This window comes from Vulpes lagopus, chromosome 11, assembly GCF_018345385.1.
Source record: "Vulpes lagopus strain Blue_001 chromosome 11, ASM1834538v1, whole genome shotgun sequence".
Lineage (NCBI taxonomy): Eukaryota > Metazoa > Chordata > Mammalia > Carnivora > Canidae > Vulpes > Vulpes lagopus.
The window spans coordinates 96,862,838-96,878,493 of NC_054834.1; the positions used below are offsets into that span (position 1 = coordinate 96,862,838).

General features: G+C 42.4%; 1 protein-coding gene across 3 annotated transcripts in view; it reads left to right on the plus strand.

The window, feature by feature from the left end:
* The window catches only part of MAP3K20 (mitogen-activated protein kinase kinase kinase 20), a 175,227-nt gene that overhangs the window by 145,188 nt on the left and 14,383 nt on the right, over positions 1-15,656 (plus strand). For all 3 annotated transcript variants that reach the window (XM_041721845.1, XM_041721844.1, XM_041721846.1), the window contains 2 exons: positions 854-916; positions 1,902-1,994. In XM_041721845.1, coding sequence (XP_041577779.1) covers positions 854-916; positions 1,902-1,994 — 156 coding nt within the window. The remainder of the gene's footprint in view (positions 1-853; positions 917-1,901; positions 1,995-15,656) is intronic.

Below are 15,656 nucleotides of genomic sequence, written 5' to 3' on the forward strand. Positions count from 1 at the left end.
AGCACAGTCATTTCCGTGTGATTTCTCAAGAGACTCTCAGGCCATTTCGGGAGGTCATGAAAGTGAACAGTCCTTCTGTCTACCCTTTTTGCCACCCGGCTGTCCCTTTCAGCCTGTCTCAGCATCCTCCTCCCTGCGCCCGGAAGCCTGCATGTGGAGGGGCCGCGTGGAAGGAATAGAGCTGAATATCCCTAAGTGTTCATTACATTGTCAAGTGTCAACAGCTTTCATTTCACTTTGAAAAATGCATCTAATTTTTCTCACGTTGGCACTTTTTTACTCTCTACGTGAGATGTTCAGTTCACAGAAAAGCTGGATTATACCTGATGAGTATTAAAAAAAAAAATCATGATTTAAATCGTTCTCCTTTCCTCTCTGGGTTCTTTGTGCTTCCCTGGGCGAGGGAGTGTTGGACACATACCCGAAGAGCCCTTACAATGCAGGGAAACCCTTTAGCGAGGTCCCAGCCTTGAGGAAAGTCCCTCGTGATATATTCATGTTCCTTGTTTTTTTCCCCAGTTGCTGAGGCCGACAACTGCACCCTGTACCCTAGAACATTAACTTGTCACTAGGACACTCAACCAGGGTTTGAAGAATGGCTCTATTTATTGTGTGGTCTGAGATTTAACATCTTTAAAATATCTTCCTGTTCCAGTAAATAATTACAAACTACCTATAATATTTTGAACAATCAGTTTTCATTCTCCATAGATGCTGGATAGTAACATCCCCAAGATATTTTATGGGCTACATAAATAAAGAATGCCTTTATATGTGCACAATAATTTTAATCTCTCATGGCACTATCGGATCATTAATAAAATCATGTGTTGGCTTTTTTTTTTCTTTACAGTCAGCCATTGAGAAATTAACCCATGATTACCTAAACTTGTTTCACTTCCCACCACTAATTAAGGTAAGTAAGGTGTTTTTTTTTTTTTTTTGTCTTACCGAGAATGTGCTATTTTATTGATGTACGCACCTGCCACATCCACACCTAAATTTGCCAATGTCGGGAACTGTTGTTTGAAGTGACATTTAATCATTATCTGTCTCACAAAAGGCCCTTTGAGTGAAGCTTCGGATGTACATAAATTGAACATGCTTCATTCCTGCAAGTTGAAATATTAACAATATATATATGATAAGAACAACACATGTTACCTTAGTGGCTAGGGGGTGTAGGTACGAACATTGTAGCTTAGTACGGTGGCCTCCCACCTGTCTCTGGAGACCTTTGTCCCGCACATAAGTCATTAAAGGGATTCCCACGCTAGGGTTCTGGATTATCTATCACTAGCATGGGGGTGGGGGGGTAGGCATACTGTGTGAATAATATGTTAGTATATTTGACATATTATTTTGAATATAGTCTAAAGGTATATGGCATATTGTTATGAGTAGATATTTGCAATTAATGCACAGAACTCTTCTTGTTCACTAACTTTAGTTTTCCATCTTAAGCTCCTGAAGTTTCGTTTTGTTCCTCTGCTTGGCCCTTCCTCCTCGTCTGCTCTAGCAAGCACAGAGCTGCTCTCGGGGAATAGCTCATAAATATGTCTTAGGAAACTCTCAGAGTGCAGTTTCAGTGCATCTCCAGGTGCTCAATGCATTTCTAGGGTAAAACTGCACCATGCAAGATGCACCGTGGAACACGTCAGATGGTGACATTCAGTTAGTAGCACGTGAGGTCAAGCACGCAGAGATGTTCTCAAAGGCCTACGATATCATTTCTCTTGCTTTGAGTAGTTGTGATTTGGAGCTTAATCCAAAATAACCAAAAGTGAATCAGTAGGTAAGAATGGAAACACTAGTGCTGAGAAATCATGTCTCTTATAGAAGTAAAAGTAAAAACACAACGTACCATTGAGGATAAATGGAGCTTGGTTTTTCTGTTCTAGGACTCAGTAGATGAACCTAAAGAAAATGAGGAAAAAATAGTGAACCTTGAACTTGTTTTTGGTTTTCACTTGAAACCAGGAACCGGCCCACACGTAAGTCGCATTTTAAATCCTTTGGAGAAATTTCAAGCTCATTTACCCTTTCTTTTCCCTCTCTCAGAACTCTAGGATTTCATGCACTTCCCTCCTGCCCCTGGCCAGCCAGCAAAAACTCAATTCTGAGTAAATTTATGGGCTTTATAAAATAGAATTTGGTTGAAAGGTTTCCGGCTCCCTATGTAATCCAGTCTTTGAATCTTAGTCCTGAAGAGTCCTGTGTGAGGCCGCCCAAACCATCAAGGGAACTCCCAGCAAAGCTCGGGGGGCGGGGGAGCACCAGCATGCTGTTCATGCTGCTGGGCTTCGAGCATCCCATCTTCCTGCTCCTGTTTCACAATGCTGAGAGTAAAATGACAGAGTAGACATGTAGGCAATATAGAAAGCCTGATTATCAGCTCTAAACAGTACAGCAGGTGGCCAGCCCGGGTGGCTCAGGGGTTAGCGCTGCCTTCAGCTCAGTACCTGATCCTGGGGACCTGGGATCAAGTCCCACGTCAGGCTCCCTGCATGGAGCCTGCTTCTCCCTCTGCCTGTGTGTCTGCCTCTCTCTCTGTGTGTCTCTCATGAATAGATAAATAAAATCTTTAAAAATAAAATAAACAGGACAGCAGGGCATTTGACTGACACTCATTCCATCAGGCTTTCACTTTATGTTAATTTTAGAGTATGGCAAAATTATTTGACCTAGGTGGCATATGAACTAGAATCACAATAAGCTTATGCTACTTTGGACCACCGTAAATAGGCAGTCATAATGATAACTTCTATTAATTTTTTAAAAGATTATTTATTTCAGAGAGAGAGAAAGAGAGAGCATGAACAGGGGGTTGGGTAGAGGGAGAAGCCAATTCCCCGCTGAGCAGGGAGCCGCACATGGAGCTTGATCCCAGGACCCTGGGGTCATGACCTGAGGGGAAGGCAGATGCCTAACTGACTGAGCCACCCAGGCGCCCAATAACTTCTGTTAAGTGACCGCTTATTGCATTCCAGGCATACAGTTTTGAGGTGTAGATACTACTCCCCCCCTATGTAACAAATGAGGGAGCTGAAGCTCTGTAGGGTAAATGCCTTACCCAAGGATTACCAGGCCAGCAAGTAGCAGAATAAGGATTTGAACGCAGGCCTCTCTGACCCCAGAACCAAGCTCTAACCTTCTGTACCACTTGTACCCTTCCCCTGAGGCAGACAAGAGATCTTGTGAGTACAACCCCTTACAACCCCCAGCCGGTTGCTCTTGTAGGGCTAGTGTAGGCTCAGCGGGCCCACTGGCCTGTCATGGATCACACCACACTTACCCCAGGCCATTCATGGAACCAGGGTTTGGGAGTGACTGGAAATTGTTATGAGGGGTTGAGTTTCACCCAGGGCTTCAAAAGATAGGCTTTCTAGACACCGACAGAGCATCCTGCGTGCACCTGCAGGTGCACTGGTGCTTTTGCTGAGTGGTATCTTTACCTGCCTTGTTTTGCCAAAGAAGCTGGTTGACTGAAAACTCTGACTCCACGTTTCTTGTATACGAACACTTTCCTTTCTTTCTGAGAGCGGGTCACTGTCTACTCATTCCTGTTGTTAGAAGCAGCTACAGAAAGCGAGGCAGGAGAGTAAGATCCTCTCCCTCCAACAACCCGGCGCCCTTCTAACCCTGAGATTCTGTAGCTGTGGGCACTCCCAAGTCCATCTGATGGTAAACACGTTATATATTTTAATTTGCTTCTTTGATATCCTCAACTCCATGGCACTTAGTACTCTTTGTTTAAACCATTTTATGACTTGTAGGTAGTAAAAGAAGAGGGAAGGATTTTCTTGAGAAGGACTTATTAAAAGCAGTCTCAACCAAGAAAATAATTTTCCATTAACAAAGAAATGACTTGTTAACGTGGAAAACTAAAAAATACATCTTTTTGTAAAAATCTGGGTAGTATAAGTGATATTTGAGACCGAATACAGTGGTCTGTTTGGGGCCACAATTGTGTAAATTTCTTGAGCCGTAAGTTTTCACAAGACCTACAGTCATTGCAATTGTTGACAGTCTGCTGATCCTTGATCATGCCTACAGGGGAATAATTTCAAATTTCAACCATGCATTCAGCAGCACATTATTCCATGGAAGCACAGTGGATGTGCATTGAAAGCAGATGCAGAAAGGGGTCAGAGAGGATCATAAGGTCTTTTTGGTAGAAGTGATGCTTCAGCTAAAATTTTAAAACCATTAGAAATTATTCCGAAGGGAGAAGACATGGAAGACAAAAGGAACAGCATGTACAAAGCCTCAGAAGCATGGAGCCACAAATGAACACACAGGGAACCCTTCTTATGGGATCTCACAACTCACCTCAAACAGCACAGCCTCTGGAACTTAGCATGAAGCGAGTGGACTAGTGTGGTGAGAGTTAAGGCCAGAGCAGTGGCTGGCAATCAGTAAAAGAGCTATCTTAGGTGCTAAAGAGTTTGAAGAGTTTTAAGCAGGGAGTAGATAGGGTCAGATTTGTTTTTAAAAGGTCTCCAGGCAGCCCGGGTGGCTCAGTGGTTTAGCGCCGCCTTCAGCCCAGGATGTGATCCTGGAGACCCGGGACCGAGTCCCATGTCGGGCTCCCTGCATAGAGCCTGCTTCTCCCTCTGCCTGTGTCTCTGCCTCTCTCTCTCTCTCTGTGTGTCTCTCATAAATAAATAAATTAAAAATCTTTAAATAAATAAATAAATATTTCTCAGATGCACAGGGGAGGATGAACTGGAAAGGACCAGGCTAAAGTGAGAAAGATTGGGAGCAGGCACTGCAGACAAGTAGGGTAAAGGGGACAAGGAGGGGAGGCTATAGCAGTGCCATGGAAGTGCCACATTTCCAAGGACTCGGAGATGGAGCTGATCAGATTGGGTCACCAGCTGGAAATGGGGTGGGTGAGGCAGAGGAGCCAAGACAGAGGTTTCTAGTGTGGGCAGCTGGATAGATGATGTTACTATATAACAGATCAAGAGTGCAGTGTACAAAGTGGATATAATGCCATGGTGCTAACAGTATGAAGAAGGGACTGGAATGGATAAGGTTAACCGGGAAAACCTTTTTTTGGAAGGGTTGAGTTTTGAAACGATGCTTGAAGAGGTTCATGGTCATTTGCAGATAACTTCCTGAATATAGTATTTAAAGCTTATGCTTAGAGAATACTTCTTTCTAAAGAGTTCAGGTTATTTCATAAATGTCATCTCATTTATCCCCCTGGCATTTCTGTGAGATGCATAAGGTAGAGTATTGTCATCACTCATCAGGAAACAGAGCAAGAGGAAGTGTGTGAGCAGCCTTGGGCAAGGGGAGGACAGAGCTCGGACTGGAAATTACATCTTTATCATTACCTTCTTCTTAAACATGTGCTAGATCTCATAGCTGACCCAAGATATTTAAGCCGTCCATAAATTTTCATAAAATAATCCTAGAATAAATTACCGTCCAGTTCTAAACTACCCCATTATGCCAGCCTGTACCCCGGCATTACGAAACATTTTCCAAAAAAACGTGCTCTGAATTGCAATCCCAATGCCCCTCATGAAAATCTTGTTACCTTGACCTTTAAAGGTAAAACCCAAGAAAAAAAGACATCCTCAAAATCCCAACTAACTGAGTTCTCATAAACCCATCTTCACAGAAAAGGTGAAGCCTCTCCGTGACTAGAACACGTTATAAAGAGAACATCGGCGCTTTGCAAGTTCTCTCCAAACCTGGGTTTGCATAGCAGGGAGATCTGTTTGACCATTCCACCTCTTCTTTTACAAAGAAAATGAAAGACAGGTTCTGATTACAGCCACTGGGAATAACAGACGACAGGGACTGTATCATGAAAATAGCAGCTACGTTTCCCCATTGCATCTGAGAAGGCCCACCAGCTCCACGACCACTTAAAATTGGTATGTTGGTTCAGTAACTGGCCTACTAAGAGGAAAGAAAGAAAATATGATCTTATACACAAATAAACCAATACACGTAGAGGAAAAGGCCTTTTGTTGTAAGACCTGTCACGTCAGCCTTTTATTCTAAGAATTCAGATACCATTCTATGTTTTAGCCTCATTTTACAACCAGATGCATTCTGACACAAAAGGGAGGTTGCTTTGCTCAACTGAGGAAAGCCATTCACGTCTGAGGACCTACATGCTGGCTTGAGTGGCCAGGTGCTGCGTGTGGCCCTGCTGTGGTCCTTCTCTACTGCCACATCCTCCGGAGGGGCAGGACCTCAGCCAGCTGAAGCCCCATACACACCTTAAGAATTCTTGCACAGATGGAAGAATTTTTTTTTTTTCCTTTGGGAGACAAACTGGCAGGGCAAATACGATTGGGCCAGAGGTTTCACTGACCACTTAAATTAACAATAAATGAGAATGGGTTTTACTCACGTAGTTGACGTACTTCTAAAAAGTAAGTTACTAATTTAAATAATGCTACACGAAGAGGCAACCCTGAAGTTGTGACAATGGAACTGTTCGAAATTGGGTCTTCCTCAGCTCAAAATTCTCCCGTGCTCAGGCCCGAGATGCTTATGATAATTATTATTACTTCATACCTCTGCCAGACACTGTGATAAATACTTCACCTTTTTCTCATGTAACTGTTACAATCACCATCACAGGGAGCGTTGTCCCTCTCTCATGTCCAAGAGGAACTGAGGAAGAGAGAGGTAAAATTCCTTACCCAGAGGCCCCACCTAGTTAGGGGCAGATCCAATCCAATGACTCAACCATTGTGTCTTACTCTCCTTTCTGGAAAGTATCATCATCCCCTCAAAATAGGCATATTGGTTAAAAAAAAAAAAAAGATAATTTGGTGTGTGTGGGGGGGGTCACCTAATACTAAATTACCGCTTTTTATTTTGTGTGGGGAATGCCTTGTGTTTTGTAATCTAAGGCCTTCAACCTGGCACAAAAGGAGAAAGGCTTCCAGAATCTCAGATAGCTCCATACACCGCCACCCTAGGGTGGCAACCACCCTTTTTCACAGACATACTCAGTTCCATAGACTTTATTATTATATCTTATATAAACTTGCCAGTTGAGAATACTGATTCTCCAATTGCCAAGGAATAAACTCTCCAGTCACCTGGCAGTTTCCTCACCAAGAAACCTTCTGAGACTGTGTCATAAAAATTCAAAAGCGGGATTATGAAGAAACTATCTGAGGCACTGTGCCTTCCATGTGCGTATGGGACGGTCACAGACTCTCCCCCACCCCCAAGTCCTTATTCCCTCCTCCCTCCAATGAGGCACAGAAAACCTGTGGGTCTGAGTTGATACCCACGACGGTCAGGGGAGAAGCCTGGGAACCAACACACCCTGGCTACACAGACCCCAAGACAGAGACAGGCTTTGGACTGCGGTACTTCCTACCAGAGGATGGTCACTTCTGATTTTCTTTTGAGTGGAATTCTGAAGAAGCAAGTGAAATGGGGAAGACAAACTAAGAGGAGCACTTTGAAGGTGTGGAAGCAGAATGACGGCCCCTATCAGAGCAGGAGTTTTCCGTCCACCCTGTCCCCTTGGCCCCTTCCACACAGGTCACAGGCAGCACTTGGCCCCCTTCTCCTACACCTCACCAGAAGCGATGCAGTCAGTAAGTAGTTCATTCTCAGGTTGTTTCATCTAGAGGTTAGAAGCACTTTTTTTTTTTGTGCAAATACTTCCCACCTACTATTGTGCTTTTAGGTCTTTATTAGTGGATCACTTATAAAATGTTGCATTTAATAAACTTAATTGAATCCCCAGGCCCTTTCTCAGAGTACTGTAAATATCAAAAACTGTCAAATAGGGCCTTTTTTCCCACTCTTGTGTAATTTTTATAAATGGATAGATAAACATGAATAAAATAACACGGCATAAAGAAAAGGATTTTGTAAGGAAGTAAAAAGCCAACACTTTTTGTAAATTTTGGAATACACACGGAGCTTTACTTTGATATACCTTGCATTTATTAAAAATGCAGTGTAAGGAAGTTTATTTCCCATGATCAACTATTTTTCAGAGGAAAAACCTATGTACACATACATGTTGGTGTGCCTGAGTATATGAGCTTGCAGTGGCAAGGTTTTATAAGAAATACAACTTCTTACTGACAGTGAAGGAACAAATGCAGCTCAGAATATGACTGCATGACTTGCTGCACATTTCTAATCACAATGGGGCTATACTTTCTCAAACAGGTCAAGCAGTGGCCTACAGAGCAAGAGCAGAACTGCTCAGCACATACTTCCTGATAGATTGATGGCCACATGTAGGAATGGCACACCAGAAAATGTCTAATGATGGGAGAAAACAGCCCTGAACTCGTAGTGTCTGCAGACCTCCATAGCACAGATATTTTCACCACAGGCAATTTCAAGTTACCAATCGGATGTCACTGATCTTAAAGCTGAGGAGAGGTGTGAGCAACCAGCTCATGAGGGCAGCTCCAACACACCACTGGATCACTCATGGTCTTCTTAATCAAGACCCTGAATTTCTTTTAAAATAGTAAACAGCAAGGAAGTATACATGATAAAGCATAGGTCTGACCACAAGACAAACACATTATTGTTGGTTTCCAGTTATAAAATATGTGTCATTAGCTCAGAGAGCTCCAGTTGCCTAGTAAATCCATAGTTGGCTCAGATTTCCTTGGGTTGCTGTTGATTGGCTCATACAAATACACTGACATATTGTATGAATCAAAGATTAGGATTTGAGTTTGTAAAGAGTTGAGAATATACTTATGGAGACAGAGAAACAAAATTTAAATTTGTGATTGTCTTTTTAAAATGTTCCAACAGTCATAGTTGTTGGCTCCATGATGACAGGCGCAATTGATCATAATAGAGGACATCTTTGCTTTTAGAAACAGATTTTCCAAAGCCATTGAGGATCACTGCAGAGAGAAGACCTTGATAAGTCACAATGAATTGTGTTTTCTGACCCAAAAATTAGGTCTTGAAAATAACCAACTATAGTTGGGACTGATCATTTGAAATGAAATTAAAAGCACCGCATCGGAAAAGCAAAGATGTCGGACAACCATATCAATCCTGGACATCAGGATTTGGACTGAGAACAGCTCATCTTGTAAACAATGCCTACTAACTAGGCCAGTGTTTGGGGTTTTTTTTTCCCCAAAAGTCATAATTTTTTGCATCACCTCTGAAATCATGGGAAGGAAAGAAAATTTAATAGTCAGAAGAACTGTCTTTATATTTTGAGTGTCCTGGGTAAAAGTCAATTTGCAGCCCTTTTACCAGCATTTAAAAAAGCTGAAGCACTAATTAGGTAAGCTAGAACACCGTCTATATTGGTTAAGAAAACCGGTCTTGAGAATAGATTCTTAATTATTCAAAAATCAATAGCAAGACTTACTCCCCCCACCCCACCAAGATGAATACCTAGTACCTTCCAATTTTAAATGGCGTTTAAAAAAAAAAAAAAAAACCTAAACCCTAAAACTAAAAAGCCCTTTCCAAACATGTCAGCTAACATCTGAACCATTTCAGGTAGTCAAGTGTGTAATGCATCATATGAAAGTATGTCTCACTCGATTTCTCTCATTTTATTTTAACATCATCCCTAAAGTCCCTTTTTCCTACGTAACTCCAACAGCAACCCCCCAAAAGGCAATATAACAACCTTATCTCTACTGGTGTCTAGTTGGCACCAATCTGCCCTGGCCTTAGACACAAGCCATTGTTAAGGGTATAACGCATTTACATATTTTGCAATAAAACATCAGTTATTTGCATTACTGTGTCAAGTTTTATTTGATTCTTTCACCTAAAAATGACTCATTTTCCTTTCTTGTATTTTAAAAACCAACTACTCTAAGCTTGTTTGAGAATAATCAAAAATTGCCCATTTAGCTAGAAGTCATTTTCTTTTCAAAAGGCAAATGTTATTTAATCTTTCAGCTGTTCATTGTGCCATCATAAATACTTTCTTTTCAGCACAGTTGTGGGGACTGAAATGAGCCCGCTAATTGCCTCCCATTCCGACTGACATGTGGTGGTTTAGTGGAAAGAGAACACAGCGGGGAGAAGGAAATAGAAGGCTGAGAAAATGAGAGCTAATTATTTTCACTGCCTCATGTCAGGCTCTGTGTCAGCCTTGTTTTTACAAACTGGAAGGTTGAGCACTAAATAAAACAAACCGGCGTCATGTTTTTATATACTGGCAGTGTCATGGAAGCAGCTGCACATCTCAAAGACAATATAATGCCTGCGTTCGCATGGACACCATCTGACAGACACTGTGAGCCACAGCTAATGAGGACATCACAGTGGTGCCAAGTGAAAGGTGCTGAATTATGTATGATTCTTCATCAGTACAGCAATAGTCCTGTACATCATTATGAGACATTGTTTTGCTGAAGAGATTAAAACATTCTTAGTTCCAGACCCTGCAACCTATACGCGCTGAAAGAGGTTATTAATGGAATTTTTAGGGAGAGCTTCTTGTGGGTTTCTTTTTGGTTGAAAAACAAATCTCGTGGGACAAAGCCGTGATGGGTCATGACACCGTATAGATAAAGAAGAGAAGCAAATTAACCGTACTTGCATTATCTTCTTTTTAAAGCCAGCATAATAAAATAGAGAGTAGCGGGGTTATCCATAATGATAAATAACCCAGGTGCTATCACGGGATGTTCCACTCTCCTGCCTTTAAAACAGCAGGTTTCAGCAGCTGAGCTACATAATAGCAACGCCTGTAAAGGAGCCTTCGGAAGCCTAAATCATCAACATCTTACTACTTTTAATACCAGCATGAGCAACATTTCTACCGCATTTTTATTTCATCTTATGTTACTTCTTATATTTTCCAACAGTCACCTGCTAGGAGACAGTTTTCCCTTTTTCCCCCCTCTTGAATCTTAAAAAGTTTATTCCGACCTCTGTTTCATACTTGAAAATGTTTCCTCTGTACAGGCCTTTCTGAGGTGGAGGGGCCTCTTTGCTAGAATCTTGAGCAATCCCTGGTGATTTCGCTTTTTCTCTCCACCCATGGGAGGGGGTGGGAGGAGATGGAGATAGGATTTTGAAACTCAGATGTCTTTACCATTAGACCAGGCATGCCCAGGACCTAAATGTACTAAACTCGCTGCAAATCTCTGCATTTTTCTGAGTCTCGGTCTACTCGTCTGTCAAATAGAGAGAGGGCTATCGACAACAGGGTCAGGATGGAAGGATTAAGTAACACGGACAATTCTCAAAAACATCATGCCAAGTGAAGAAGCCAAACAAATGCAAATGCATACTGTAAAGTCCCAGTTTTGTCAGGTTCTAGAGCAGGAAAAATAAGCTATGGTGATAGAAACAGGAAGAGTGGCCACTTCCACTTGTGCGGGGAGGATCCGCTGGGAAGGGACATGAGGAAACTTTCTAGGGTAGTGGGGATATTTAGTTTGTTTGAGTGGTTACACTGGTACATACATTTGTCAAAATTCATTGAACATGCACTTAAAAATCTGTGCATCTTATTGCTTGCAAAGTATACACCTCAATAAAAAACACATCAAAAAATTTTTTTGCCTGTAATGTTCAGGTAGAAGTAAGCTGTGGGAGCCTAACAGCCTAATGTGGGATATGTTTCCCTCTGAAACATCCTGAATAATCTTGGCCCTAGATTCTTTATATTTGCAATAAAACTGGTAGGAAAAGAGAGAGTGAGAGCAAGACAGAGTGTGAGCAATCGATTGATTGTTGTCTCTGAACTGCCCAGAACTTGAAACAATATTTAAGTTCATGCTATCTTCAATCCCTTTTACTATTTGTGAAATTTACCTCTATATGGATCGTTTCTTTGTACTCCCTCCCTTTTTTTTTTTTTTTTTTTTTTTTTTAGTGGGAGGGAGAAGGGGTGTCTATGTTTGGCATCACTTGTACTAGCTTGGAACTCCAAAGAATTTTAAACAGCTTGCAAAGAATGTAATAGTGATTTCTCACAAAGAGATACTTAATCTAGCATTAACTGAGTGTTGTTTAGGATTTTATCTTCACAGTGTTAAGAGTTTCTGTTTTACTTGGCCAGTAATCTTAATTCAGAAAATTTTTTAACATAATTGGCAATGCAGAAGCGGTGCAAATGGAATGCTTTCTCCTCCTCCATTAACCACACACTTGCTTCTAAAATTATCCAGGTATTTCAGCAGCTGCCCAGATAAATAGTACATATCCTGGGCACCCAACAGAACTGTCATTCTTTTCATCAGTTGCAAATGCAAAAACTCCCCTCTTCCCAACAAAATTCCATTCATGTCTTGTAGATCTGCATTGAGAGGCAGATGATCCAGTGAGTGGAAAGGTGTGGATAATCATTTGTTGCTATTGAAAGCAAAGAACATCCCAGGGCCCAGCACCACTCCTGTGCTAGTGTCTTTTTCCTACTGCTTAGTAGTAGCATTCCCTTGAAATGTTCATCAAGATACAAATTTGAATACTGAGAATGTCCTCTTGGGTGGGTATCTAGCTATGAAAACAAAAATCCACAGTACTCAGACCTGTCCCCATGATTGGCTTGTGCAACCAGATGGAAGTGGAAGCAGAAGTCATGCCTAGCCACTCAGCCTGAGCCAGGACTGGAGGGAAATGTGTGCGACTCCAAATACTGGCCAGATAAACCAAGAAAAGAAGCATACAGACGGTGGAATGGCACCATCTGCACTTTTAACAAGGACCTTTGTCAATAAGGGAGGGAAAATAGGCTATGTTGGACTCATCAGAGATTCCGTATTTCAGTCCCTGCCATGGAGACTTACAAAGGAATTCACCACGACAGTCTGGACTGTTGTCTGTTGACACTAGAAGATGGGACTCCTCTGTACTGTAATTCTTACTCTTGTGAACCCGTACCAAGGAAAAGTTCAGGATTCAGAGAAGACTGAGGGTTTGGAAACCTGCTCATTACAGCAGCAAGAGACCTCCTAGGATCAATTCTGAACTCCACGTCTTGCTGTCTGTGTCATCCTGCTCAAGTTACCTCATCTCTCTATGCTTCGGTTTCCTTGGCAAGACAGGGCACTCGGGCTGTCAATCACATCTCATAGCCACTGTCCTCCAGACATCCAGTGGTTCCCACTGGTGGGGCTCCATTAGGATCTGCTGAAATGAGAAAGAGCAGAACTGGTGTGATATAATCCATCTCTGTAAGAACATACAAGTTTCTTCCTTCTATTTATCTCTTAAGACCAGTCGTTATGTTGCCACTGGCCACACCTTCTTCCTTTTTGCAACACTGATAATTCCCTGGCACCAGACTTACTCAGTACCCTCTGGATCCCTAAACTCCTGCCCAAGAAAGATGCTCTGATCCAGCCTTTCTGCTCTGGCCAGACCCCTTTTCTAAACACGCTGGACCATCCTGCCTACGAAAGCTCACTCAACTTCTGGCCCATTTCCAACCTTAGATTGCTGCTAGACGGTGGGCCCGCTAGTCTGATACTCACTGGAGCTGTGTTGGTAACTAATATTAGTAACAGTAATTATAATTGCTCATTTGGCTCTGGCACTGTGCTGAGTACTTTATTTATATTATTTCATCCTCACACAACAACCCACTTGTGAGTTAAAAACATTGAGATTTAAACAGGTTGTACATTGGCTAAGGTTGGGAAGAAGAGAAGGGACAAAACTGGGATTCAAACTCAGGGAGTTGGACTTCCAACTGTCCTCTTTCACCTCACTCCATGCTATCCCCCTGACTCCTCCAGTAATGGCTTAATGCATACCTCTTTTCTGTATATCTCTTTTCCGTATTATTTCTATCTTAATAGTCATCAACACTTTAAACCAAATGAGAAAGTAATGGAGCCATTTCAGACTGCCAGGGGTGAAATAGTTTGGAAAGGGAGTCCATGGAGGGCCCCCACGGGCTCTCAGATACAGAGCTGTCTGCTTTTGACTTCTGCCTTTCGGGACTGAGAGCTGTTCACAAGACGTCCAAAGTGACTCTTGAATGTTTCCGATTCAGAAATCAATACCCACATTTCTGTCACTCACATCAAGCCAAAATCAATACGCCACCCTGGCAAAAGTGAATTTTTTTTAAATTGAGCCCATATTCCCACGACCCAGTCCCAACTGCTACCAAGAAATGGAAAGGGTAGCAATTTTGCATGTAAGATTCTATATTAGGCCCCTAAATACGTGGACTTGTTGCTTTTAGTGATGTTCTTGATGATTTAATTCATCTTACTGTTATGAAAAGGTTTTCAATGATCGATTGGTCAAGAACTCATTACATGGCCTCCCGTCTCAGTTGGGTCCTGTGGAACTCAATACCTTGTTTAATTCCTGGTAGTTTTGAGCAATGCTCATTGACAACTTAATGACTCAATGTGTAGCAAAAATGCCAGGAATACCTGAGGGTAATAAGAAATTGAGCGGAATTTAAAGAACTCCATGACTTTATTTGTGGGGTACTTTTCTTAACTAGGCAACCAGGAAATCATAGATGCCCTGAAAAACACCTAGCAATGATGGCAAGGCACTGACAGATTAAGTTAATAATTTAGGTGAACGCTGCATATTCTTTTCCTTTCCCACACAGCTTCCTAATTTAATGAAGTGGATAAGGCCCCCCTTGTCGTATAATGCCTTTGAGTATCATTTTATTGCTTCTGTACTATCTTTTATGGTTTAGGTAAAAGCCTTTCTTTCAGATAAGAAATTTGACAAGGAAAAGCTCTGTAACCCTATTACAGGGATCCTTGTTTTGCCAAGTTGGACTCTGGGGAACAGGGAAGCAGTTCCTACAGGGAAAGACCTGTTGCCATTAGCTTTTTTGGTTGTATTAGCAAAATCTTCTCTGGTCCTTCTCTCCACTTGCCTGTTGTGGATAGCTGGCCTCGTTGTGGAGCTCTGAAAACCATCCAGAGAGGACATCAGCCCTTCCCTAAGGGTGGCCCCTTCAACTTTGGAGCTAGACAGCCTTGCACTATTATAATCCCACCTCCACCACTTACTGGCCAGGAAAGCCTAGGAAAGTTCCTTATTTATCCGACCCTCATGTTTCTCACCTAACGGGGAAAATAAACCTAACTTGCAGGGTTTACTGTGGACATCAAACAAAACAGCACAATGTAAGTAACCCAGCAGCATGCCTGGAGCAGATTAAGCACTCCACAAATGTGAGTTCCCCCCAGCCAGCCCCTTCTCCACGGAGATCTGCTCTGAGCGTGTGCACAGGAGGGTCTGATCTCAGGCGTGAGGTCAAGGAAAGTTCTGGGGCTGTGAGGTAACAGTGGAGCAGAGGGAACCAGGCATTTACACACAACCTGAGGTCTTTCACCTGTGATTTGACTAACTTAATTCCAAAAACCAGAGAGGCAAAAGATAGAAATAAATTCCTCTTCTCTAAGGCTTTTCATTCTAGCCACTGCTTGAGGAGGCTCTTGCCATTTCAAGAGAAGAGCGATCATGACTCCAGTCATTATCCTGTCCAGTTATCTCCGGGCCCACGTTGCCAGGCAGCAGTGGCTCCCAAACAAAAAAATACTGAGAGATTTGTCCATTCTCAGCGACTCATTTGACTTCTGTTAGCCAAGAGCCCAGTTTTCACATTATTGAATAGACCTTTCCCTTCACTAATTGGCTCTCCATCTTGTGACTGTGGCTGGGCAGAGGGTCACTCCCCTCAGGCCTGGGCCCTGCTTGGTTCTGCAGTTTGT